The following is a 25,321-nucleotide window of genomic DNA, read 5'->3' on the forward strand; positions in this document are numbered from 1 at the left end:
GGAACCATTTGTAGGCACATCACAGGTGTGTGCTGCAATTCCTGTACCAGCTCCCTGCCCAGGGGAAGTCAGCAGCACCTGGATAACCCCAGCCTGTGCCTCAATGATTGCAGCACTTGCTCACTCCTTTATGTTGTTGCACCAGTTTTCCCCTCCTCCCTCCTTCCACACCCAAAGCCCCGCATCGCTCTGCTCCTCCCTGCAAAACATCTCTGCTCCTGCCAAAAGGCATCCCTTCATCTCTGGGGCTGTCCACCCACCTCATCTCCCAGCTCCATGTTCCTCCCTGTGCTCTCTGGGTGTTTGGATGTGCTCCCCACACGTTCACTCCTCTTCACACATACCTGTCCACCCCAGCATGCAAGTGCCTGCTTGTTGCTGACCTCACCTACTTAGTGCTGCCTCACTGTGTTCCCCTGAATATTTTCATGACCATGAAAGCCTTGCTATCTCCTGCTAAACTCCTGGGACTGCACAGCTTGCAGTATGTTACTGTCCTTTTACCTTCTGGGATCCTTTAAGGTGGAGAGCAACGTTGATGTATTCAAGAGGTCAGATCCTGAAATAAATAAGGCATGACATGGCCATTGCAAGTTTCCTTTCTAGGGTTGCAGCCATGCATTAACATTTCAAATTCTTCCACTATCCCACAGCATTTCCTCACCTGGAGGAGTGGCACTGTGTGTAACAGAAGGGTTACCATGTACAGAGCTCACAGCTGACAGTGGCACAGCTGGGAGCCTCTGGGTAAGAACCAAGGAACAAACAAATAATGCCAATGTCATTGTGAGACTCTACAGTAGACCTCCCAGCCACAAACTGGGACACCAACTCCCACTGACAAATTCTTCTTTGAGGCGTTAAGGGAACACTTCCAGGTCAACTGCCCTGGTCCTTTTGGGGAACTTCAACCTGCCAGAAGTTAACTGGGGGCATCACACACGTGGTACAACCAGAAGATCCAGAAAAAGTAGATGACAACTTTATGGAACAGGTCCTAAGGGAGCCAGCTCAGAAAGATGCCCTCCTTGATCTGCTGCTTGTCTATAGAGAAGGTCTCATTGCTGAAGTGGAGATTGGTGGCCATCTTGGCTGCAGTGACCACAAAGTGATCAAGTTTAAAATCTCTGTTGACAGGAGGAAAAGTGCCAGCAAAACCTCAGCTCTGGACACGAGGAGAGCGGATGAGAGTCCACATGACTTGGACACAGGGCTGGAAGGGATGCTAAGTTAGTTTGCAGAGGATACAAAACTGGGAGGAGCTGCTGACTCCCTTGAAGGCAGGAGGGCCCTGCAGAGAGACCTTGACATATCAGAGGGCTGGGCAATCACCAACCATATGAGATTCAGCAAGGGGAAGTGGCAGATTCTGCACCTGATACGGGGTAACCCTGGACATGCAGACAGACTGGGGAATGAGCCCATGGAAAGGGACCTTGGGGTCCAGGTTGATGGAAATTGAACATGAGTGGCAGCCAGGAGGGACATCTGTGTCTGGGGGGCATCAGGCACAGCATGGCTGGCCGGGTAAGGGAGGGGATTGTCCTGTTCTGCTCTGCACTGGGGCAGCCTCACCTTGCTTATTCTGTTTGGGGTGCCACAATGTTAAAAAGACATTGGGCCATTAGAGAGTGTCCAATGGAGGGCAACAGAGGTGGTGAGGGGCCTTGAGGGGAAGTCGTGTGAGGTGAGGCTGAGGGCACTTGTTCTGTTCAGCCTGGAGAAGAGGAGAATGAGGGGAGACCTCATTGCAGGCTACAATTTACTCATGAGGGGAAGATGAGGGGCAGACACTCATCTCTTCTCAGTGGTGACAGGGACAGGACCTGAGGAAGTGACCTGAAGTTGTGTCAGGGGAGGCTTAGTTTGGATGTAAGAAAAGGTTCTTCACCCAGAGGGTGGTTGCAGCACCAAGCCTGACAGAGCTCAATCACTTGGACAAACAGTCTTGGACACCTGATGCAACTCTTGGGGATGGTGCTGAGCAGGGCCAGGAGTTGGACTCAATGAGCCTTGTGGGTCCCTATCAACACAGCATATTCTGAGATTCTGTAATCTCAGGAGACAGAGAGTTAAAGAGTTGTCACTTGTAGCTTACTAAGAGTAAGTTGTCACTTGTAGCTTACTAAGATGAAAAGAATGTTGTTACTGAAAGGTCTAAAATTCCAAGAAATTATTCTTGATTGGGGAGTCTTGTTTGTGCTTCTATTAACCAAGATAACAGATATCAGTAGTAGTTGTCTGATCACTAGTCTGCACGGATCTTAAGATTTCAACCCTGTAACAAATTCTCCACGTTTTTTATAAGTAAAACTTCACAACCAAATTTGGTTCTGTTGATGCACTGAGAGGGCCAGGTCTGCTTTGTCCACTTCTGAAGGGAACTGGTGCAGAAGGTCTCCTTGACAACCTGCCTGTTCTGTGGCATTTGCCAGATTTCCCATCCTGGCAGAGCCCATCAGTGCCTGACTCTGTAGCTGCCCTGCAGGAAGGCTTTGATGTGAAGGTCTGGGCAGGGAGTTGGTCTCAGTCACTGCCTGTTGCCTCTCTGCTTGTCAGGAAAGGCTGTACTGGCTCCTAAGAACAGGGTGTCACAGTGAGCCTTTCTCCGTTCTCCCAGCTCTAGCTCATGGCCCTTCTCTTCATCACCTGAAAAATTTGGATATTGAGGATAAAAAGAAGGAGGGTGCTTGTGAATAGATCAAAATGCTTGATGTCAAAACCCCTCTGCCTTTCATTGTGGTGCTGGAGATGTTGCAGAGAGGAGGCTGACTGGTCATGGCCAGGGAACTGGATGGGAAGTGGGTGGCACTGGCTGAGGGTGGGTGGAGATGCAGAAACTAGGGGTGAATCCAGAGCCCAGGCACCCTTCTTGCTCAGTGTGGGTTGCTGCTGGTCTCTGGGGACCAGCTGCACATGGAGTTGAGTACAACTGTCACAGGTAACAATCACATGGACAGTGCCCTGACCCAGGACACTTTCTCCAGGCCATGTGCACACAGTTGTTTTTATCCATCTGTTTAATCTGAGGGCAGGCTCTGGCTCTGTCAGGTCATCTGGGCTTCTTGGCAACTTCTAGAAACCTCCTTGTGCGGCTGTGGGCTGCTGGTGGCAGTGAGCAGCAGTAACTCTGTGGTTCCCCAGCACACACCTGGGGTGCCTGAGCACACCATCAGCTGTGCCACAGCACTGCTGGGCAAAGCTCTGCAGGGACTCAGGTACCAGCTCTGTGCACTTTGCCCGGGGATCTGGCAATGCTGGAGGAAGGAAATGTTAAACAAGAAGGATTTCTGAACTCAAAGGTGGCTGTAAGGAGCTAATTAAAGTAAGGCTGTATGAGATTTGAGATGGTCAAACCAATACATCCTTCATCTGCATAACTGGATCCCTCTTAGTTACTGGAGTTGTTTGGGACAGCCACAGTGAAACTGGACACCTTACACCTGAAACTGAAAAATGCAAGGAAACCTCTTTCAAGTATGGTCACACAGGCACTGTTCAGGAGGAAAAGTGACCCAGGAGTCACTCACTGGTGTGTGACTTGTAAAAAATTGGCCGTGCAACAAAGCTGTCTGCCTTGCTTGCTGCAGCTCATCAAAACATAAATAGAGTGAGGCCACGGGCTGGATCTGAGCCCACAGAAGCCAGTGGTGGGGCTCCCACTGGGCTGCAGCCAATATGGTCCAGAGCAGCTTTGTTTAAAAATGGAAGAGAACATAAACAGGCATGACTGGGCTCTGACATGCCCTTGAATGCAGATACATCTCTGTCTGGAGCAGAGCAGCTAGCTCTGTGTCCCTCAGTGCTCAGGGATATCATGAGGTCTCAGAAGGACCATGGGAAGGAGCAGCAGAGGTGGCTGAGGCAAAAGAGCTTTTCTTGGGACAGGATTTGCTTGTGTCAGATACCTGTGTCTTTATTTTTTTCCCCTGTGAAGAGAGACAACTTCACACCGGTCCTACAGCAGAATTCAAAGTGGTTTAGACATGAATTCAGTCTCTTGATTTCCCTCAGCACTGTAACATTTAATGGGAGTTACACCATGAACCTGTAAAGCATTGTTTGTAAAATAGTCTATTGTGTGTGTGCTGGGTGCTCCCAGCATAGTTAATCCAGTGTTGCAGGAGCCAGTGATGCAAGTGGTGTGGCTGGTGTTTTTTTAAGGGTTGGATAATTTTATGACTAACAGTAACACTTGCAACTATGCATGGTAAGAGAAGAGTAATTACAATATGTGCTGCAGGGCATACACTGACTGTTTCTGTAGGTCATGAGGACATTTTTTTTTTCTTCTCTGTAAGGTAATACAGCTAAAGGTACTTTTGAAGGTTGTTTTCTTCTGCCTTTTCAACATTAGATGTTGGCTGCTGGTCAAAGGTGGATTATCTGATGGGATGAACCAATGGCCTGATCTTCTAATTACTGAATTCCTACGTAAGGCTTTTATTTCCTGCACAGTGAGGTACTGTGCATATGCTGTGACTTTTCAGAGAGCCCTTTTTATGTAAGATGTAGTTAAAGCCCCAGCTCTGGTCCCTAATTGAAACCAGCAGAATTCAGTAAGTTTTGACCACGTCTGCCTGCTGAGTAGCCCTAGGCAGGCCTCTGTGGTTTCTGTTCCATGCACAGGAACTGTATCTCTGGCAGAGGGTCTTAGAGCTGAGTAAAGAAATTGCAATAGATAAACTACCATATTTATTTCACTTTGTTTGTTTGCTTGTGCAACTTCCAGGAGCAGATCAAAATCTCCTGGCATGTACTTGATACTGTTTAGCCGTTGTGTGGGCACTGCTTTTTCTTTATTTCCCTCCTGATCTGGCTAAGGCTAGCCTTTAGACAATCCAGGCCTGTTGTGAATGCTTGTAAGAAGTGAGTTAAAAACTGGCCCTCTCTGAGTAAACTAGAACATGGTTTGAAAATATGTTGGAGTTGATTCTTCCAGGGTGGTTCAATCACTCAGAAAACTGGAAGAAGGCTACTTTAATTACTAAGATGAGTGGTAAAAAGGATCCTTTTAATGTTGCTGGTTGTGGCAGCTTGGTTTTGTTGTGTTCCTTCCACTCCTGTAGCTGTACAGCTCTGTACAAACTGTATACAGCTGTGCACACAAATGAGCAGCTGGGCAGTTTTGACCATTGGGCAAAATCCCTGGTGGGTGATGTTTTTGTTTTTAAAGAGCAAAAAATAACCTGGCTTGGTTCTTCAGCTTGCAGTTTGCAGCACTATTGGTTGGAAAACATCCTTTTGATATAAAAGCAGAGTGAACTGGAGCAAGCTGCTAAAAAGAGAGAAAATTCAGGATACTGAGATGCTGTCCTGTATCACCTCTTTGATTGTAATTGCTTTTTGGCATCTCATGGGTCCTACTTAAAGTCTGCACACTGAGTTGCTGAACAAATGCGCTCTCTTGGGGCTCCTGCTTTGCTTGTGGTATTGAAGCAGCCAGGATTTCACTGGGGGTTTATTCTTCTGTCTCAGGTTCACAGGTACCACAGCCTCCCCAAATTTACTCCTCCAATGGGAGCAAATCCTGCTCCCATCAATCTGTTAGAGGTCAGTGCTGCATCTTGTCAGACTGAGGAGGGGAAAGGACTTGCTTTGCAGTGAGAAATGTGACCCTGCACTGTAAGGAGCACTGCAATCCCCCAGGCCTTTGAGACAGGTCAGGAGTCAGCAGGGCCATTGGATGTCCATCACACCAGCCCCTGCTGGAGCTCTGGGAGCTTGCTGTAATGGTTTCATTGGTGCTTTTCTCATGTCTGAGATGGGGCAGTTCTGGGTGGAAAGAACAGCTTATAATTTTTTTTTGGTGTGACAGTTACTCTTTTTTCTCCTCATCCTTGCATCTTTCCTTAGATTTACCCTGGGGTGAGGGATGAGTCAGAAAATGTAATGGGCTTTTGTAAGGAGCTCCAGGCAGGGAAGGAGCAGGGAGTGGTGGCTGATTCCTGGGAGCAGTCTGTGGCCAGCAGGTGAAATGCAGTGCTGCTGGAGCCACCCGGTGTTCTCCACTCCAGGTGCTGGCAGGAGGCTGGCCCAGCTGAGGAGAACATTTTGGCTCAGTCACCGGCCTGCTTAGACACAAACCTGTCCTGGAGTCAATCCTGGAGCTTGACAAGGCAGCCCCACAGCCTGGCCCCTGCCTGCTCCTTGCCTTGGGAGCAGGTGGATTGCTTCCAGCCAGAGAAGAGGAGATGAAAGGGAGAGGAGGGACCAGCTATCATTTATTAATGCTGTTGAGTTGTGTTTCTTTCCAGTGCTGTAAGACTGGGGCAGGGCTTGCAGGCAGCTGATGAAAGAGGAGACAGAACTCACCAGGAAACATGAGAGAGCTTTCAGGAGGGCCACTGGGAGATGGGAAGGTCTGTGTGCTCCCCCAAAATAGTCAGAGGCTGTAAGAGTCTGAGAGGGCAAGGGAGTGGCCTTAAGGGAGAAAAGAAAATAAATAAAAAGCATGGAGAGGCCAGCTGAGAAGGGGTGGAAGAAACTGTACAGTCATCTTGTTATTGCAGAGTTGGTAGACAAAAATACAGGTTTTTTTCTCTTCTGCAATATTTCCCGTTTGCTAAAAATTTTAAGTGTGTGTTATGCCCGAGGTGTATTTCCTCTCTTTTGAGCTAGTGCTGGGTGAGAACTTGCCTGTCCAGAGAGCCCACTACTTTGCTAGCATGAGTGAGCTCAGGATTTGTGAAAAAGACCCATAAGACTTCCTGGGGTTAGATAGAGGGATAGGTTTTAGAAATATGTGAAACATTTCTATAGAGTCTGGTGGAAAATTATGCCTGCTCTGGTTTCTTGTAACTCTTCACAGTCTGTAGCGGGGATGAAGTTGCTAATTAAACTCTTCTTTTATTTGAGATAACCCAAAATAGTTAGAAATGTTCATAAAGGATACCTCTCCACAAGGGCTGCTCACAGTAACTGAATGCTTTAGGGACCAGATTTCACCTAAGTTCTGGGACATGCTGTGTGTCTCTGGTTTTCTGACAGTCATGCTTTTGATCATATGCAGAAATGAATAAAAAATGTTGCTCTGACATTTCCAAATTATGCGTTACGAGCATTTGAAGTTAAACCCGGTGAGACTTACTTTGCCAGCTTCTGAGATACAGAGATCAGATTTTTTTTAACTAGAAAGCAAGTTTTTTTTTTCTTATTTCTAATGAGGATCAGAGTGCCCAGAGGCCTGATTTTTCCAATAGAAGCAGTAGCATTTTTGTAACAAACCTGTGTGAGCCTGAGTGCACAGACCCTGTGAATCAGACTCTCCATGCTGGTATTTTTTGGTGTTTTCGAAAGTGAAATAATTGACCCTCACAGTACTTCTGTGGATCAAGTTTATGTTGCTCTCACCATCAAATGTTGACTGAAAAATAGTCAAGGAGAGCCTGCTGGCATTCAGGACATGCTGGAATTTACTCGTTCTGTATTTACTCCTCACAAGCTTTGTCCTGATCTTTCACCAGTGCTGCTGTTAAGGTTACTGAATTTTCAAGCACCAGCGCATCTGCTTTTCAAGAAGGGTGAAAGCCCCATCTCTGCAGTGCTGTCTGAACCAGTGCTGAACGAGCACCTCAAATTTCAGTCAGTATTGTAGAAAGGTGTGACAAAACTCACTTCAGCAGCCCAGATCCTTAAAAGCAGGTAAAACCCCAGTGTGTGATGTCTGTTGTGTGAGTGTCACTCTTGATGTTGGCTAAAAGAGTGAGGAAGGGTGTAGGAGAGCACATTGGGCCATCCTGAAGTGGTGCTGTCTTCATTTTGTGCACTCTTCCTCTTGGCAAGAGCCAGGGCAGCACAGAAAGGAACGTGGTGGAGATGAGCAATTTTGGTTTGCTGCCAGTTTACCTGTTAGCATATTACATCCAAGCAGGACTTAGTTGGATGGATAAGCTGCTGGACAATAGACTGCTGAAATTCCCATTGCATTATTTTGGCATCAAAAGCAGGAGAGTGTGTCTAACAGTGTCACTTATGTGTGTTATGAAATATAAAAGACAAAGCCCTAAAATCCTGCAGCAAACAGGATTTGCTTTCTGCTCCATGTTTTGTAGATCCTATGAAATTCTGATGTGGTAACCTGGATACTACTCTGTAGTTGCTTTATTTGAATGAAAAAAAGTTCTTATTAATATAGTAGGGATATGAATAATAAACTTAGGTTGCAAAACCTTATTCCTTCTGGCATTCAATCTCTTCTCTTTTGTCTCTCCATTCTCATTTTCCAGGATCACAAAGGTTTTTGATCACAGACTTGAAACTTGCTGTGAAGAAGGTTCATCTCTAATGGAGAGATGGAGAGCACAGAGTGGGAGAGGAAACCTCACAGTATTCTTGCAAACTGTGAAGTAGTTAATTGTATTGCCATTTCAGGTTAGGCTCTAAATAGGCACATGTGTGGCTTGGCTCAAATCCCAGTACTTTCCCTTGGGACTTCTGCTTCCAAGGTACTTAAAGACAGGTTTTTCAAAAGTAATGAAGTTGTAAACTTTTGGGCTTGAGAGTTATCAGTATATTTAGATGGATGGCTGTCTGTCTTAAAACTACTTCACAAACTCTTTTTGTCTTGTGTGGTGAACAGTCTGGAGTAAACTTGGAGCAAGGCAAGTTACAGCCCAGGACTTCATGAAAGAAGACTTGGCCATGTTCAGGGAATTGCTTCAGAGAATCCCTTTGGAGGTGGGGAAAAAGAAAGGGAAGGGAAAGGGAAAAGAAAGAAAAGGACAGGACTTTGGGATTCTGGTGCAAGCTGCTTTAGGTGACAGTGATGCTGCTGTGAGCAGGGGTTCAGACCAGATGATTTCCAGAGGTGCTGCCCAACCTCAGCAATTCTGTGCTTTGGTATTAGCATGCATTAAAAATAGATTAAAAGAGTATTGAAGAATGAACTACCCTGGGCTGTTTTGGAGCCCTGGAAGTCACAGACACACATAGTCCTCATCTCCATCCCAGGAGACACTGCACTGGGAACTTTTCCTATAAAACAGTGGGTAGCACATAAATGCACTGTAATGTTTCAGAGCACCAGACCTGAGGTCTGATGCTCTCCCAGCAGTGTAGAACCTGGAGCTTGTGAGTGATTGGGGTCAGAGGAACATAAAGGACAGACAGTAAACAGCTTTTGGCAAAATGCAGGTGAGAGGACAGCTGCTCTCTCTGGCCTTCAGTTTTGGCAGAACATGCTAGGATTTTGGGTATTTTGATATATGTGATTGTGTAAGGCAGTGCACTTTACCATTATGGAAAAGGACTCAAATTTAACATAGTCAGTGGAGCTTGGTAGGAATCACAGCAGGAGCCTGTGGAAAAGGTCAGTAAAACTTAGTAAAGAGACTGAGGAGAGTATTTGGATGAAATCTCAGGTCAGTATGTAAATAACCAATGTCAGATGGCATTTTCAGTGGACATTTATTCTGGAGCCAGTACAGGAATTACTTTGTGAGTTTCCTGTACTGAATTACACAAGAGGAAGATTAGACAGTTGTTAGGGTTTTGTTTGTCCTGAAGTTCATTAGCTGGATGAGTGCTGGGCAGTAGGAAGCCCTCTTCCTTGGCTTATGGAAATTTCTAGTGTGTTGGAAAGAAAATTAAAATTTTGCAATCAGTCCTTGCAAGCCACCTTAAGCAGTTGGAAGGGCAATTTTAATGTTCTGGTAGAAAGCTACAGCAAAGTTAAATATTCCACTGAAACAGGATAGCTCTGTGAGGCATGCTGGCTCAGTTCCAAGGCAACTAACCCAGCTGTCTCTTGCTGGGTGAAGGATCACCTCCTGGAAGCCCTCAGGAATGCCTGCTGGTGGCAGGGATTGCTTGTGGAAAGCAGGGGCCCTGCAGCAGCATTTGGCTGGCCCCTGCAGCCTGGGCTCCAGAAAGTTCAGCTACAGCTCAGCTCATGAATGGCTCTCAGCTTGTTCTGTCTGGGGCAGAAGCTTAGCAGAACTCAAACCAGAAATTTCCCAGTAAATAATTAATTATTTCCCAGTAAATAATTTTTCAGTTCCCTGCAAATTCTGAAGGAGCAGTAGAAGTGGTTCCCCTGATTTTATGAAATTTAGGGCAGTGTGATAAAACACTAGACCTATCACATAAGTCTTGTTAATACAGAAGGTAGCACAGAAATGAGTTAAATTTGTAATACAGCTTAAATGTCATTCACAAAGTGCAGTGATGCACAATGTTACCATCATATTTCCACTGTTAAAGCATTTATTGTGTTTCCAACTCCCAGTAATAATAATAATAACAATAATAATAATAATAATAATAATAATAATAATAATAATAATAATATTTAAGCTGCATCACAATGAAAAAAAACCCCAACAATCTCCAACAACTCAAACTCTCTATATAGGGAGAGAATGACAGGAGATGTAGTATATAAGGGATTTTTTCCCCTAAGAACGTGGATCTCTTTCAACTTGGTCTTCAGAAAGGATCTACACTTTCAATCAGCTAAAAATGAGAGATGCAGTTTAACAATTGCTGGCACTTCAGATAAGAAAGATCTTTATCAGTTTCAAAACCCCTCTCAGTGAGGGATGTGCCTGTGGATCAACTAGGAGCAGAATAGTTGCTTTGTTTCTTCTCTTTCTGCACTAAGTGCATGTACTTTGCTAAAGCAAACTGAATCTTCTCTATCAGCCATTTAAAACTCCTTTAAACTACTGGAATCCTAAACCTCCCTGCTTTCTCAGCTGTGCTGTGCCTCACACAGGGGTCTTATTTGTACTTCCTCTAATTGTATTGTCTGCACATCTGCAAGTGTGCTCATGGTGAGCAGGTGACAGCAGCACACTGGAGTCTTTTTAGAGGAAAGTTCAAGGGTAGAGGAGACAGAGCCAGGGTGGGGCAGAGCCAGACTGGGCCAGGGGTGGGGGAGATGTCAAACTGAGCTGGGCCAGGTGGTGGAGTTTGGAGGCTGCTGGTGCCCCAGGACCCCCTCAGTTTGGTCCTGGTCCCGCTGGGCCAGGGGTGTCTCCTGACTCTGCCACCCGAAGCATCCCTCCTCCATCACCATCCCTCTCCAGGGGATGATGCCACTGCCATCTCTGTCCAGGGGATGATGCCATTGTCATCCCTTCTCAAGTTTCTGTGGTTGAGATGACCCCCAAGGTAGTAGAAAGTCTTTTTTTTCCCAGCCCTGCGACTGCCAAAGTCGAGATTTGTTGGTTCTGCTTTTCAAGGTTGCTTACCTTGGGGTAGTGTTAACTTTTTATACTAAGAACTACATGTACTGTATTTACAATAAATTTCCAGTACCTATCACCTATGTCAGACAGTCTGTCTCTATTCTAAACCAATCAGACAGTGTCACCATCACAGCAGAAGATGAAGGACGAGAAGAAGGACAGGACACACCCAGATTCCTCCATCTTGCTTCTTGAACTCCCATTCTAAATCCCCAAAATTCTACTTTTTCACCCTGTGACAAATTAACTATCATTCTACTCAAACTCTTGTGGCTTGTAAATCTTCACACAAAGTTGGTATTTTTTTCCATGGGTTAAAATTGAAGGCACAGGTGTCTTTGACTCTGTTCCAAGGTCTTTGAGCTTCTTGCAAAGGTCTTGAATCACCCAGGTCAGCCAGAGGAATGTCCTGGGTCCTGACAATCCCTCTTCAGCTGGATCCTTAAAATCCAGCTCGAGTGGATTTTAAGGATCCTGGGATGCCCAAAAAAAAAAACAAACCCAAAAACTTTTAAGGCAAGAGTTACAGAGCAAACTAAAATTGCTCCTCTTGTGTGGCGTCTCTTAAGTCTTCTTGAGGAAGTTTTTAATAGGAAGACACCACATTAAAAAAAATAATCCCAAGTGAGAGTGGAGTCTGTCCCAGTTTAGCAGGCTGAAAATACTCAGCAGTCTCAGTAAATCTTCTGCCAAACAGTGGGATTTAGGCATGAGTGTTTTAGCAAACTAGGTAGGTTGAATATCAGGGAAAGGTTTTTCACCCAGAGGTTTTTCAGGTACTGGAACAGCTCCCCAGCGTAGTGGTCACAGCTGCAAGCCTGACAAAGCTCAGGGAGCATTTGGACAAGGCTTTCTGGGATTCTTGGGATAGTCCTGTGCAGGGCCAGGAGTTGGACTTGATGATCTTTGTCGGTTCCTTCCAACTCAGAATATTCTGTGATTCTGTGGGACAAAAAGTAGTTTCTGTGAACTCCTTCTGGTTCCCGCTTTCTTAATTATTTTTGTCAAGTGTGTTGCACAGGCTGGTTTGAGATCCAGAGCAGGACATTGACGTGGGAGTTCAGACAGAGGAGAAACAATATTTCAGAAGTTCATATTTTGGAATTATGTCACTGGGTAAAAGCTCTATAAAAGAGAGTTTACACAACCCTGATTTTTCTTCATAGCAACCCATGTTGTGTAAATAAAGCTGTCCCAGAAGCATCCTGTCCCTTTGCACAGCATGCATTTGCTCAGAGGCAGGACTGAAGGAAGGACTGGAGCTTGTTTTGTCCATGTGAGTTTTGAGTCATGGCAGAGCTTGAGCATGCTCTTGCCCCCTTAGTACTCTGAGGCTTGATATTTTAGGTCATAGGTACATAGGATTTTCCATTACTTATCAAAATGTTAGCCTGTCTTTGCATGTTTTTCCGCCCTGACTAGCAGTTGGTATTTGATGATGATTCAGAGGAAATCAGTGTTACAAATCTCAGCTTTGCTAAACAGAGATGCTGGCGTCAGGTTGCATGCACAGTTCCACTGCAAAGACAGATGAAAGCTGGCATTTAGACTTAGAGGTCAGATAAATCTTTGAGCCTGGATTTGGTGCTGTCAGCATCTGATGAGAAATTTCAGACATTCTTGGAGAATATCCTGATTTTCCGGTTGCCTTTTGCTGCCATTTTAATCGATGTTTGATCATGTTTACAGCAGCCTTCCAGTACCTAAAGGTGGCCCACAAGAAAGCTGGAAAGGAACTTTTGATGGGGGCATGTAATGATAGGACAAGAGGGAATAGCTTTAGACTGAAAGAGGGCAAGTTTAGATTAGATATTGGGCAGAAATTTGTCGCTGTGAGGGTGGTGAGGCACTGGAACAGGTTGCCCAGAGAAGCTGTGGATGTCCCATCCATGTAAGTGTTCAGGATCAGGTTGGATGGGGCCTTGAGCAGCCTGGTCTAGTGGGAGATTTCCCTGCCCACAGCACAAATCATTCAATGATGCCTAAGTCTGAACCAGGAGTTTTGAATTTTGAATCAAAATTGTGGAAGTAAACCTGTGAACAAAGATTGCATCCATGGTCCTCAAGTACTTGGGAGTGGTTTTAGAGCCTCATCCAAACCCCAGTAACATTATTAGAAGAGCTCCATCTGACTCAAAATGCAATCATCAGATTGTTTCCAATGTGACATACCCAGGGAGCAGCACCAGAGCAGTGCCTCAATCCCTGCACACTCAGTCCCTGTGTTATATTGGAGACTTGTTCTATCCCTGTGGCTTTGATGTTTATCAGTATGTGTGCTGCTGGTCCCTCCTCAGCAGAGCTGTTGGAGAGCTTTTGTGTTGTCCCACAGTTAGAGGTGCCTCTGTCTTCCTTCAGGGCTTTGTTTGATGTCAGAGCAGGATGTCCTGTGCAGAGCCATGGGCAGAACAGTCATTCTGCTGTCCTCAATTTAAAGTTATTTAAACAAATTTAAACACAGGCAATTTAAAGTCATTTAAACAAATCGTAAGATATTTTCAGGGTGGCCTGCAAGAGTGTTGGTTTAGTTCACCTCCTTGCCATGAGGTCAGGTCAAACCTGTCTGCACCATTTCTGGCAGATATTTGTCCAGCCCCTTCTTTATTTTCCTCTGCCCATTGTCACGTCCGCCTCCTGTCCCCACTGAAACTGAAAGTGTAGGATGGTAATTTTGTTGCAATGCTTCCAGAGACCGTGGAAATGACAATTTCAGCAGTAGTGACTTACTGCTTTCGAGGTGAATTCAGGGGAAGAAAATGGTTGCAGCAGCTTTGAGCAAAATAGCAAATAGAAATGGCAAGTAGAGATGCAAGTGAAGTGTGGGGGTTTTTCTCATGGAAGCAGTGAATGACATTTTCTACAGAACAAAGTCCTACAGAACTTGACCGAAAATCAAGCTGCAAGAAGATATTTTGGGAGTGCTGCATCTGTGTGGAAGTAGCAAGGCACTGAGTCCTCAGGAAAATCCTCACCCAAGATAAAAAACCAATGCATTAGCTGTGTTTGGTAAAGCAGTAACAAATGTTGACTTGAAGGTCTGTTGCTCAGTTGATGTTCAGTTTCACATCCTAGACGAATCCTGTATTTAAAAAAAAAATGAAAAGAAGTATTGGGGAAGCTCTTTGGGCAGTCTGTTGCTGCAGTGTTTGGATCACTTGAGAAAAATGCAATTACCAAAGCTTTCTGAAAGCTTTGTGGATGACATTGTTGAGCTCTCTTAGGCACAGTCCTGTTGCAGAAAGAAAAACAGATGGCAAAGACTGCTGAGCATAAAATTGCCGTTTTCTTTCTTGATTTTTGTAAGTACTTCCCCATGCTTAGGGGAGGGAGGCTGCCTACCTATGTTACTACTTATTAATTGCATTTATTCAGCTACTTCTTGTTAATTGCATTTATTCTGCAGCTTTATTCAAAGCAGCAGATCTGTTGGTGGTGGAAAGCATTTAGAAACAGGCATCTCTTTGCAAAATCAGTCGTCACTGATGTTGATGATGATGCAGTAGGTAGGAATTAGAGCAGGCAGGGAGCCTGCCAGGTCTGTGCACAAGTGCATTGCCTGTGCTGTGTTGCACTGAGGTACTGTTAAATGGAGGCAAACTTCAGCTTTTAATAACTTGTTACCTCAATGAACAGGCCTTTGTTGCCTCTCCCGTCTCTAAGGGCACAGCTTCACCAAATGGTGGGGAGGGTGCCAGGAATACCACTTGCAGTGATCAAAAACAGCTGGAACATCTGCTTTTCATGCCAGTCTCCTTGAGGTCTAGGTAGGAATTTTTCAAGTTGCTACTATTATTTGTATTAAAAACAAAACAAGGCAGACAGCAGAGTGTGAGCCACGTTGAGGATGTTCTCACTGGGAGTGAATTGGTAGAAACCCATGCAAATGTTTCAGGATTAATGGCATTTTTGAAGCAAAAACAATGCCTAATGTTGCAGTTCACCATCAAAATAGCAAATTACTTTTACTTTAGAAGCAGGAGTAAAAAAATCAAAATCTAGCCTGGTATACCCAACACCTGGCTCTGTGTTCCTCTCAACCTGCTGGTTTTTCCAAGTGTGCCAAGTACTGAAGTTGGAGCAAAGGCAAATCTCACACCAGTAAATGTTTTGATGCAAATCCTATATTTTGAAGACAATGAATGGCCAAAGGCTGGCTTGGTAAGTGTGATTCCATGATGAGAACTACTCAAATACGTTTGTTCTTGGCGTGGCTGGAATCAGCCCCCTTTGACTGGCTGTTTGAGAACTCTATAGCTGTTTTGAGAATTCTGTAGCTGTGCCTGAAGACTGTAAAAGCAGAGAGACTGCTTTTGATGGCAATATTGTGCAAAGAGGCAGACACAGAGGCAGCCTGTGTGCAGCACAGTGTCTCAGGGACAAGCACACCATAATTGCAGCACAATTCTGTTCTGTAAATTAAACAGTGGAACTTGCCAGCAGTTAAGATTTTAACTGCACAGCTATCATGGCCAATAATGTTGAAAATATATTTTATGATTTAAAAGCTTCTATATGTGGTTTAAGATGGCCCATGGAATACCTCAAGAGGGTAACAGGCTAGCCAGCATTTCTCCCTGCTGTGCTGCAGAAGTTAGCAGTGCCAAAACCATGGGCTTTCATCTTAGGCTGCTGAATGCAGCAGTAGGTGTTCTTCTGCTCAGTCTTCATTTGAGCCAAAGTTTCCTCTTTCTCCTGCAAAACAGCGTGCTCTGCTCTTCCCCCTTCCCCAGTCTAATCCTTCAGGACCCCTCAGTGGAGGAGAGGAGAGATTCAGTTGTGTGGTTGAAGAGATGAGGATGGGCAGGAGAGGACCCAGGGTTCTTGTGGGCAGAAGTCACCTGGGGCAGGGGTCTGTGACTGCACAGCCAGAGCTGTGGTGGGCACTTCAGCTGGCTGTGTGCTCGCCCTTCCATGCTCACATGAACTCCTGAACCTCCTGTGCCTTCAGTGTGGAACGTGCAGACAAGCAGGAGTTGACAGTAGTTTTGCTCCAGTACATTCTAGGTGGAAACAGAGGCATTTCTGGAGCTGACAGGAGCTCAGCCCTGTAATTTTGCAGGGTAGTGCAGCTACATGATGGTCTTTCTCACTCAAATCCAGCACTGCATCTCCATGTATCATATCCTCACTGAGCTTGCAGACAGCAGGCAATATTTGCTAGATAATTGTGTGGCATGGGTGGTTTTAATGATTTAACTAGGGCAGTGGAAAATTTTAATGACGGAAGCAAGATTTTAATTGTATTTTCTGTGAAACCAGTTACTGCTCCAGCCACTGTTTATCAGTTCCTCACTTGCTGCATAAAATACATTTCCTATACCTTGAGGGGAACAGCAGCAAGATATTTGTGGGTGAGTCTGGCAGTGAGACTGCATTAGGTAGTTAATGTCTGCTGATTTTCCTCTCCTTCCCAAGTGCAGTGCTCTGCCTTTTCCTCCATCATATTTCAAGTACCTTTAACGTTCTGCAGCTTATTGTCAGTTTGCAAAGCCATTCACATGGCAGTGAATCAGAGTTGTACCTGGAGGAAGAATGGAGTAATTTATTTCTGCACACAAGGTTCCTAACTTGAGCTTTGTCCCTGGAGAAGGTCAGCAATCTTATTTGTGGGTTCTGCACTAACCAGAAATGAACAATTTGCAGGGCTCCCTCTGTAACAACTGGGTTTCATGCTCCTTGAATCCTTTTAACTGCAGGAGTGATGTTCCAGTCTTGACCTGAGGACAAGAAGTTCACTCTTTTCTGTCTATCCTTTTAATTGACCTAAATAAGTATCCAGAGACTCCCTTGGCCTGGCCCTACCCTTGAATTGGGGTTTTTTCTTCTCTGACCCCATCTGTGATGCATGACTTGACCTAATTCACCCATCTGTCCAGAAACTGTTGGCTGTCTCTTTTCACTGTATCCTTCACCCACAACTCTGTTGTGGAAGGTCAGATTACTCCTCATCCTCATGGTTTTGGGTGTTGTGGGGCTGTGTTGGTGTGTGTGGTAGGCCAGGAGAGGGGCATTGCTTCCTCTACAGAGTAGCACCAGCAGTAGGGTTTGCTCTGGTGTGTGAAATGCATGTCAAACTTTCTAAACATCTTCTTATATTCAGTTTCAAACAACCTTCACAGCATCTTTTTTAGTGTGTTTGCAAGGCACCTAGTGGTAATGTCAGGGGGTATTGGGTACTGCACCTGCATTCCTGTTCAGCCAGGAGGAACGCTGGCAAAGACCTCAAATGATGCTGAAGTCCCATGGAATAGCAGTAAGTTGAAAATATTCAACCAGGATAAGAGGAGAAATGAGACCATCCAAGGGAGGGTTAAAGCATCAAGCCACGGTGAGGGGTCTGTGGATGGTGGGAAGAATGAAGAACACACCCTGCTTTGTTCCTGCCAGTTTCTCTCTTGCCCTATCTTTACAACACAAAGAAATGAGAAGGGTCTCACAAGAAGGAAAATGCTTTTGTGCAAAACAGCCTGTAGACCTGCTCTTTCCTGAGGCTGCTGAGTGAAATCATTTAGCAGGGTTATAAAAGGGCTGGCTACAATGGGGGTGTTAATAGCATTTGCAGCTATGTAAGCAGCAGTAACAACAGCACAGTAATCAAATCTCATCTTTCAGAGGGGAAGTTGATCACCTGAGTGGGTCTGGGATTTCCTCTTGCACCATTGCCAGGTATCTTCACAGGCTAATTGAAATGTGGAGTGCAGTCTGGGGCCAGGGGCATGGCAGTGGCTGGGTGCATCTAATCTCTGAACACACACAGCAGCTCTGGTCACACTCCTGCCCTGAGGCCTGAGAGCTCCCTGGGTACTGCTGGCTCTTATCTCTGGCTGTGGATTTCTGCCTTTTTTTTAAATTTTGTTTCCTCTTGACCTGGGCTTCAAGTGCATTGCTCTGGCAGAGTCATAACTGCTGGGTGAGATCTCTTCATCTAAACTTGCAGCTTCCTTTGCTGACTTTTAACCCAAGAGCATTAAAAAGCATGGCTGAGAAGAGGCAGACATGGTCCTAATGCCTGACCAGACCCTAGGCAAGAACCATCTCCATCTTATTTTCTCTTGGTACAGCTTTTCTGTCTCTTAATGGTTGATTCACTGGAGCTGTGGGCAACTGGCTCCAGACTGGCTGCCTCTTGCAGGGGCTCTGCTGTAGGATGCAGCATCTGTTTCAGCCTCCTCTTCAGCTTCTTTGCCTTTTCTTTGTATTCAGCTGACTCTTATTTCCAGTAGGAAGCTCAGGTCTTGAGGGCTTCCCATTGTGAAACCAGAGGAGAAGCTGAGGGTTGGCCCTGCTGGGCATTTGGATGCTCAGCTGGCATCTGCCAGCCAGCCTGATGGGAACAGGGACAAAAGGACCACTTTTCTCTGAGCAAGAACCACCTTCCTGGCTCTGGTTGGTCCCTGTGAGGGACCACTGGGGTACAGAAGTGGAAAGAAAGATGGACCTCTGCTTGTAGAGAGGAGATCAGACTGGTGACAAGGAGGGGGGAGTATGTGGCAGCAAGTCTGGCTGCTACTTCTGGCAAGCTGTGCCTGCATCAGTGCTGCCTTCCTTGGAGGTGTTTGAGGTGAAAAAATAGCCTTGGAAAACAACTGGTGTGCTTTGGGAAGGGATGGGAAATGCTTTGGGAAGTGAAGCCCAGAAGAGAGAAAGGCAAGGAGCTGTCTCATGCATCTGACAGGCTGATGGCAGCAAGGCCTGGCCCAGCACCTTCCCCTGACTTTGAGACAAGTTCTTCCCAAGTCTTTGATTTCTGCCTTCATGGTTTTCCTTTTTTGTTTTTTTTTTTTTTTAGCCAGAACCAGTTTTGTAGAGGGACTGGAGCAAAACCATCAAAATTAATAGTCCTGGCCTTCCTTCTTAGCAACACTCAAGTGTTTGCTGAGGTATTTTAGTTCTTGACTCCTGCTTTTTTCCAGGCCTGGGCTTGTTGACTTTAAGTAGCCATCAGGAGAGCGCTCAAGGCAGTGAGCAGTGCTCAGGGAGAGCTGAGGACAGGCTGAACCTGTGGTAGATCACCTTGCCCAGGTGCTCCTGAGACAGGGCAGTGGATGTGGCCTCAGGGCTCCCCTCTCCAGCTGTCACACAGCAGTGGAGAGCCTGTAGGGTCATGTCTTGAATCCTGTGATGTGCTGTGGAGAAAGTCTAGGTGAGCAGTTGGCCTTGGGAGGTGTTCTGACTGCAGGAAGCTACAGGAGATCTGAATTTTCTGTGGTTTCCTCCTTTTAGTGAGGAAAGCAGGGGCCAAACTAGGTCCTTCTTCAAGGGTGTCCCGTGGAGACCCCCAGGGAAAAGCCAATCTTTTCAGAAGGAGCTAGAGTGCCAAGAACTTTCTCTAAGGGGTGTGTTGATCCTATTATATTCTGAAAATCATTTCCTACCACGCTGGAGAATTGGCTTGTCAAAGCACAAATTACCCAGCAAGGAAATCACTGCCTGCAGATTAATTCGTAGCTCCTTTGTCTGTTCTGTGCTTGGCTGGTGTGTTAGGTAAATATTTGTACAACATAGAGAATTGCCTCCCTTTCTTCTCCTTTCCAAGGGTCAAAGAAATGTCAGCCATTGGCACTTGTGTGCAGCCAGGCTTCTGTGTTTGCCTGGAGGCAGGCTCCATGCCAGGATGGAGCAGCCAGGGTGGCTGGCTGTGGTGGCCAGCAGCCCTGCCCAAGAGAAGCAGCTTACTGATGCTTTGTCCTGAGCTTATTCCACAGGGCAGTGAAGTGCTGAGTGGAACAATGAAACCAAATAACCTCTCTCCTCTGCACAAGAGAAAAAAATCCTGCTGCTCTTGGTGTCTTCCCTCCGTGAATCTCCAGGGGTGAACTGATTTCTGTTGCCTGTTTTTTTGTTTTTTTTCCTGATTTACTTGTTTCCTCTCCTCACTGGGCTTCAGTGATCCTTGTGGCTCCGTTGCATCTCATATATTCTATAGTTCTATGGGTCTATTCTCTGAAAAAAAAGCCTGCTGTTCTCTCCCACTATTATAAGGAGCCCTCAATTAGCAAGTGCTGAATTTCACATGAACTAAAATGTGTTTCAGCCCCATTCCTAGTATGTCCAGTTGCAGGACTCTCAAAAACAGTAGTTTCTGCCTCATTGCTCTGAGCAAGGGGGAAACTCACCAGTTGCACATAAAATTATATAAAGACAAAGGATTTCCTCCTTTTTTCCCATGACAGTCCATGAAGCACAAGTTGTGGTTAGCTGCATTAATCAGTAGGTTACTCACCCAGCAGCTGAAAAATCTTCTGCAGAAGATAAATACTGACCTTGCTATTTTTAGTCATAAATTCAAAGGGCTTCAAATCAGAATCTGGAGGTGAGAAGATCTTGATCAGAAATTTGTGACTGTTCAGCATCTAACAGGCCTGAATGAAACCCACACATCCAAGCCAACAACCCCATCAGGAAAGCAGGACACCCTAGTTGGCTCTGAGCCTTGTCTCTCACTTGAATCTCTGCCTATTTTCATGTTTTTCACATTTTTTGCACTTTCTGTTTATTAATTGCCCCCTTTTGATCAGCACACCACAGGAGGCAGCTTTCTGCTCACCTCTGCCAGACCCTGTGGAATTCAGGAGCAAGCAGAGACAGAGTTCTGCAAACCTATTTGTACTTACAATAACAGGCCAAGAGCTTAGCACAGCCAGGGAGAGGGATCTGGCAAAGGGCTGTTTGTGAATTCTAGGGTGGTTTGGGGTGGTTCCTGGGGTGGGTTGGGGTCTGCCTTGGCCTCTGTGTAGCCCAGAGATGTTTGGGGGATCATCTAAGCCATGTGGCTTGTGCAAGCCCCCTCCAAGGCGAGCAGATGGAGCATGCTCCTGCCTGAGGCACAGCGAGTCTCCCATGCTGCAAATTGGGTGGGCAGGGTGTAGGTGGGTGAATTGGGTGAAATGGGTGTGCTGCCTATGGAACAGCAGGTGTTTCCCCAGCAGTTCTTCCCCCTCAGGACCTCTTCCTGCCACTCCTGGCTGTAGGAATAATGTAGAAGGCTCAGACATTCATTTTAACTCTCAGACTTGAAGCTGTTGGGATGGTTCCCTGTATCTACCAAGGCAGCCAACTTCTTTGGGCTTCCTAGAGCTTTGGGGATGATTTCCAGTTGTAAGGAAAATGGGGAGAGAGCCTGGCTGCTCTCCCTGGTGTGTGGGTATCGAGCTGGTTTGCCACCAGCCTGGGAGAAGCCAGGGCTGATGGAGCTTTTGGAACTCCACTCCAAAATGTTTGTCAGAGCTGAAAACCACATAGTGTGAGGCACTGTAGCACTGCTGGGAGGTCTGAGCTCTGCTCACCAGCACTGATAGTTTGATTCAGCCAGCCCGTTAGTGATAGGGGCAGCAGGCACAGGGAGAGCTACGAGGTGCATCTGCTTGTCTTTGCTCCTCCTGAACCCAGGAGGTCACTGAAGCTTTGCAAGGAAATCACAATTGACCCTGACTTCTGGATTGAGCAGAATGAGAGGGGAAGGGAGTTTCAAATGAAGTTGCTTTGAACCTGGAATGTGACTTCACTTGAATAGCAGTGTCCTTGACTGCATCACTGCCAATATTTTAGGCATGGCAGATGAGTATCCATAATTTCCTTCAAGAAAAGAAAATTTAAGCTTTTATTGTGAAAATAGGTGCATATAAGAATAATATTCTTTTGATGGTTAAGCTAATTAGTAATCTAGTTATTGTCTTATTTTTCTTTGGCAGTGCTAATTGAAAAAAATTGATATTCTTTAGTTTGACTACTGGGATTATCTGAGTAATCTAAAAAATATTCCTAGTTGTTTGGTGATTAATGAAATCTCTGATATCTATCTTAGAACTATGAATCTTTATTTAAGTATTAAATGAATAAGAAAGAGGGAAGAGCTTTTAAGGAAGATACAGGCAGTTTTTCTCTCTGTGCCAGTTTGCCAACTCTGAGCAACATAAAACAACTCTGTGTCTCTGCTGGACCATTCCAGACTGTTAGAGGTCTCTCAGCCCTGCAAGACCAGTTCATACTGGTGACTGGTCACTTTCTTTTTTTAAGAAAAAAAGTTCCCTGACACTTTTCTGTTCCCTGACACCTTTCTGTTTCCTCTGTACAGGATATGAAAGCTGGAGGGAGCTCGCTAAGGTTCTGTCAGACCCCAGTGCCCCAGGTGGGGACACAAGCCTTCAGCTGGACTATCCACAGAAGCTGGGACACCAGGTGAGGGTGCTTGGGCTGCCTTCTGAGCATGCAGAAGGGCAGCCCTTCCTTTCTGATGCTGGCCCCAAGAGACAGCTCTCTCTTCACACAGGAAGGAGAGCTTGCCACAGGCAAAATCTGAGCTGACTCACAGCAATGTGAACCTACAATGGCCCCACTGTAGTCAATTAAGGTATTTTAGATGTACCAAGCCACGGCAGTGGGATGAAGCTGGCTGGGCTTGTGACACAGGAAGGCAAGATAGAAGCAGAAGTGAAAGGTCTGCAGAGAGTTCATTGCTCTCCAGTGAAGCACATCTCAGTACTGTTGAGTGAAGGCAGTGCTGGAAGAGCTACTGCTTGAACATTTTTGAAACATAGATGGCGGGGAAAAAACCCCAGAGAATGACCTAAGTTTTAACTCTGTGCTAAAGTTAACTCTAGCAAGCAGTTATAAAATACTGGTGTTCTTTTTCCTCAGCAGCTCACCATGTAAATGTGCTGTCAAAAAAAAAAAAAAACAGGGAGCATTTTCACCCTGTTACATCCATGATATGTGGCTTGTCCTTTGGAAAGGGAGCTTGAAAACTTGTTTTATTTTCTCATATGTTCTTGTGATGAGGTTTGAGCCCTCTTGTAGAGCTTGTGTAGAACCACCTTGTACTTGTCAGTGCCATGCCATTTTTCAGGTTATTTTGACTTTTCTCTGCTTGTATTTCAGGTCCAAGAGCTGCAAATAGGTGGGAGGAATAAATCAAATTTCGCAGCTGTTGGCAGCCCTGTCCCATGGATGCCAGAGGTGGGTGCCTTTCTCCATCATTTTGGGTGAGGGGGGTTATGGCTAGAGACCTGAACAGCAAAAATGAAAGGCATGGAAAGGTATGGCTGGAAATTAATTCACTTTACTAGAAGTCCACTCCCAGCTTAATGACACTTACACACCTGAGTAATCATCTGGAAAGACTGGAGTGTCCAGATTCCAGGTAATTTGGTGTCTCCACAACTCCTCAAGGCTCCAAGCACCCACCTGCAATTCCAGGCAGCCCTTTACCTCCCTGAAAAGTGAAGTTTATTCAGGGCTGGGGTGTGTAGGGCCAATCATTCAATGAGCAAATACATGACTGTGGCACACAGAAGCGTCCCACTGCTCTTGCTCTGGCTTTTGCCATCCTGTGTGTCATAGGTGGAGATTTCTCCACTTCAGTGGCACTTCCATGAACAGAGACCCTCTCTGGTGACCCTTGCAGGCTGGGGTAAACACTCCCTTTGTTTCCTTCATGCCTCAATTATTCTTTCCTCCCCTGTTCCCTTATCTCATCATTCCTCTTCAGATAAGGGAGCAATGCAGCCTGCTTCTAATGAGAGGGACACCAGCCAGGGGGCATTTAGTTAATGGAGCCAGCTCACTAAATTCCTCAAGGTGATTAGAGACCTGCACAAATTAAGGAGCCTCTGTGAGTCTCCAGGGGAGGGAGCAGGCTGCTGGCCCTGCACTCAGATCTCCACATCTCACTGGTAATGGAGGGAGAGTGTATCCATCCAGCCACAGCAAGGAGCAGTTCAGGTCCTTCAGGTCTTATCCTGAAGAGCAAGGAGCAGTTCAGGCCCCTGCAGCCTTGGCTTTCCTGGCAGCAGGCAGCATCAGCCACCTTCCAGTGCCCAGAACCAGATCAGGCCACTGATCTGTTCTGTGTCAGAGCATGGGCTCTGGAGTGCTGGTCCCAGCTGGAGCCTGGGGTCTTCTCCAGCTGCAGGGCCTTGCAGGCAGAGCTGCCTCCCAGATCAGCAGCTGCTGGCTAAGAGCCAGCAGGATGTCAGGGACAGGGCTGCTGCTGTGTCCAGGGATGACACTGAGCGTTTGCTGCTCCCTTCTCCCATGGCACTGGGCAGTACAGGCTCTGTGTGGCATCTCCCAGCTTCCCCGAGGCTGTGCCCTGTGTCTCTGATCCCCTCCCTAGAGATTTCCCAAGCAGTGAATCTGGAGAGTGGCCAGCTGTGGTGTGCAGTGAGCCTGTGTGTGCCAGGTTAGTGGTGCACTCTGTGGCCTGGACACTTTTCTCTTTGGCTGTGGCACTGTGTGTGCCCAGGGGTCAGCAGAGTCCCCCTGACTGCAAACAGAGGCCAGTGCTTCCCTAGTACCAGCTGCAGGAGCTGGAGAGGGATCTGTGAACACAGCTCTGTACAGAGCTGCTTGCTGTCCTCCCAACCACCAACTGAAATTTCTCCCAGCCTGGGGATTAAGTTTTTCTGTGGCTCTGCCCAAATTAATTACCCTGGGTCTGTAATCCCATTGTGCCCTTCCCACAGCATCTCTAATAACTTAATTGCAGCCTGATTCCTGGGGCGAGGGACACCAGGTTGCCTCACACAGCTCAGGGAGCTGGGCTTTGTGTTAATAGAGAGACATATTCCTGAAAAACATAAATAATTAACAGGGTTGCAGAGTGAGCTGGCAGCTAGCATTGCCAAAAAAGGACAGGTTTCAGTTTTCCTCTCTCAGTTTCAGGATATGAGATAGGCAGCTTCAGTCTTCAGCCTTGGATAACGTGGTAGGAAAGTGTGCTCGTTGGAAATCCCAAATTGAAATTTTGCTCTGGCACCTGGGGGAAAGGAGGGTTCACCCTTGCTCCTGGTTCCTCAAGGTGCCTGTGCACATGATGGTTGTTATCCTTACTGTCACTTCCAGGCACCAGAGCAAAGTCTTCCAGCTCCCAGCATCACAGACTGCCTGCTCAGGCTGGAGAGGTGTGGGGTGTTTTGTTTCATTAATTCAGAAACGTGCCTGGCTATCGTCAGGGCAGACCTGTGCTGTGGGGTATGAGTGTCACCATTTGACACTGCTGTAGGTGTGGGCAGGGCTTTCAGAAAATGACTGAAAGGTTAGCCAGGCTGTTCTCATTTACCTCTGCAAAAGCATCTGCTCAGCTCTGAGAGGAGAAAGGTCTGGGCAGTGCAGGGGTGCATTTAAAATGT

General features: G+C 46.2%; 1 protein-coding gene across 1 annotated transcript in view; it reads left to right on the forward strand.

Annotated features, from left to right (window-relative positions):
* The window catches only part of B4GALNT3 (beta-1,4-N-acetyl-galactosaminyltransferase 3), a 65,636-nt gene that overhangs the window by 17,224 nt on the left and 23,091 nt on the right, over positions 1-25,321 (forward strand). The window contains exons 2-3 of the mRNA XM_054514924.1: positions 22,267-22,370; positions 23,070-23,147. Coding sequence (XP_054370899.1) covers positions 22,267-22,370; positions 23,070-23,147 — 182 coding nt within the window. The remainder of the gene's footprint in view (positions 1-22,266; positions 22,371-23,069; positions 23,148-25,321) is intronic.

Source organism: Molothrus ater, chromosome 5 (assembly GCF_012460135.2).
Source record: "Molothrus ater isolate BHLD 08-10-18 breed brown headed cowbird chromosome 5, BPBGC_Mater_1.1, whole genome shotgun sequence".
NCBI lineage: Eukaryota > Metazoa > Chordata > Aves > Passeriformes > Icteridae > Molothrus > Molothrus ater.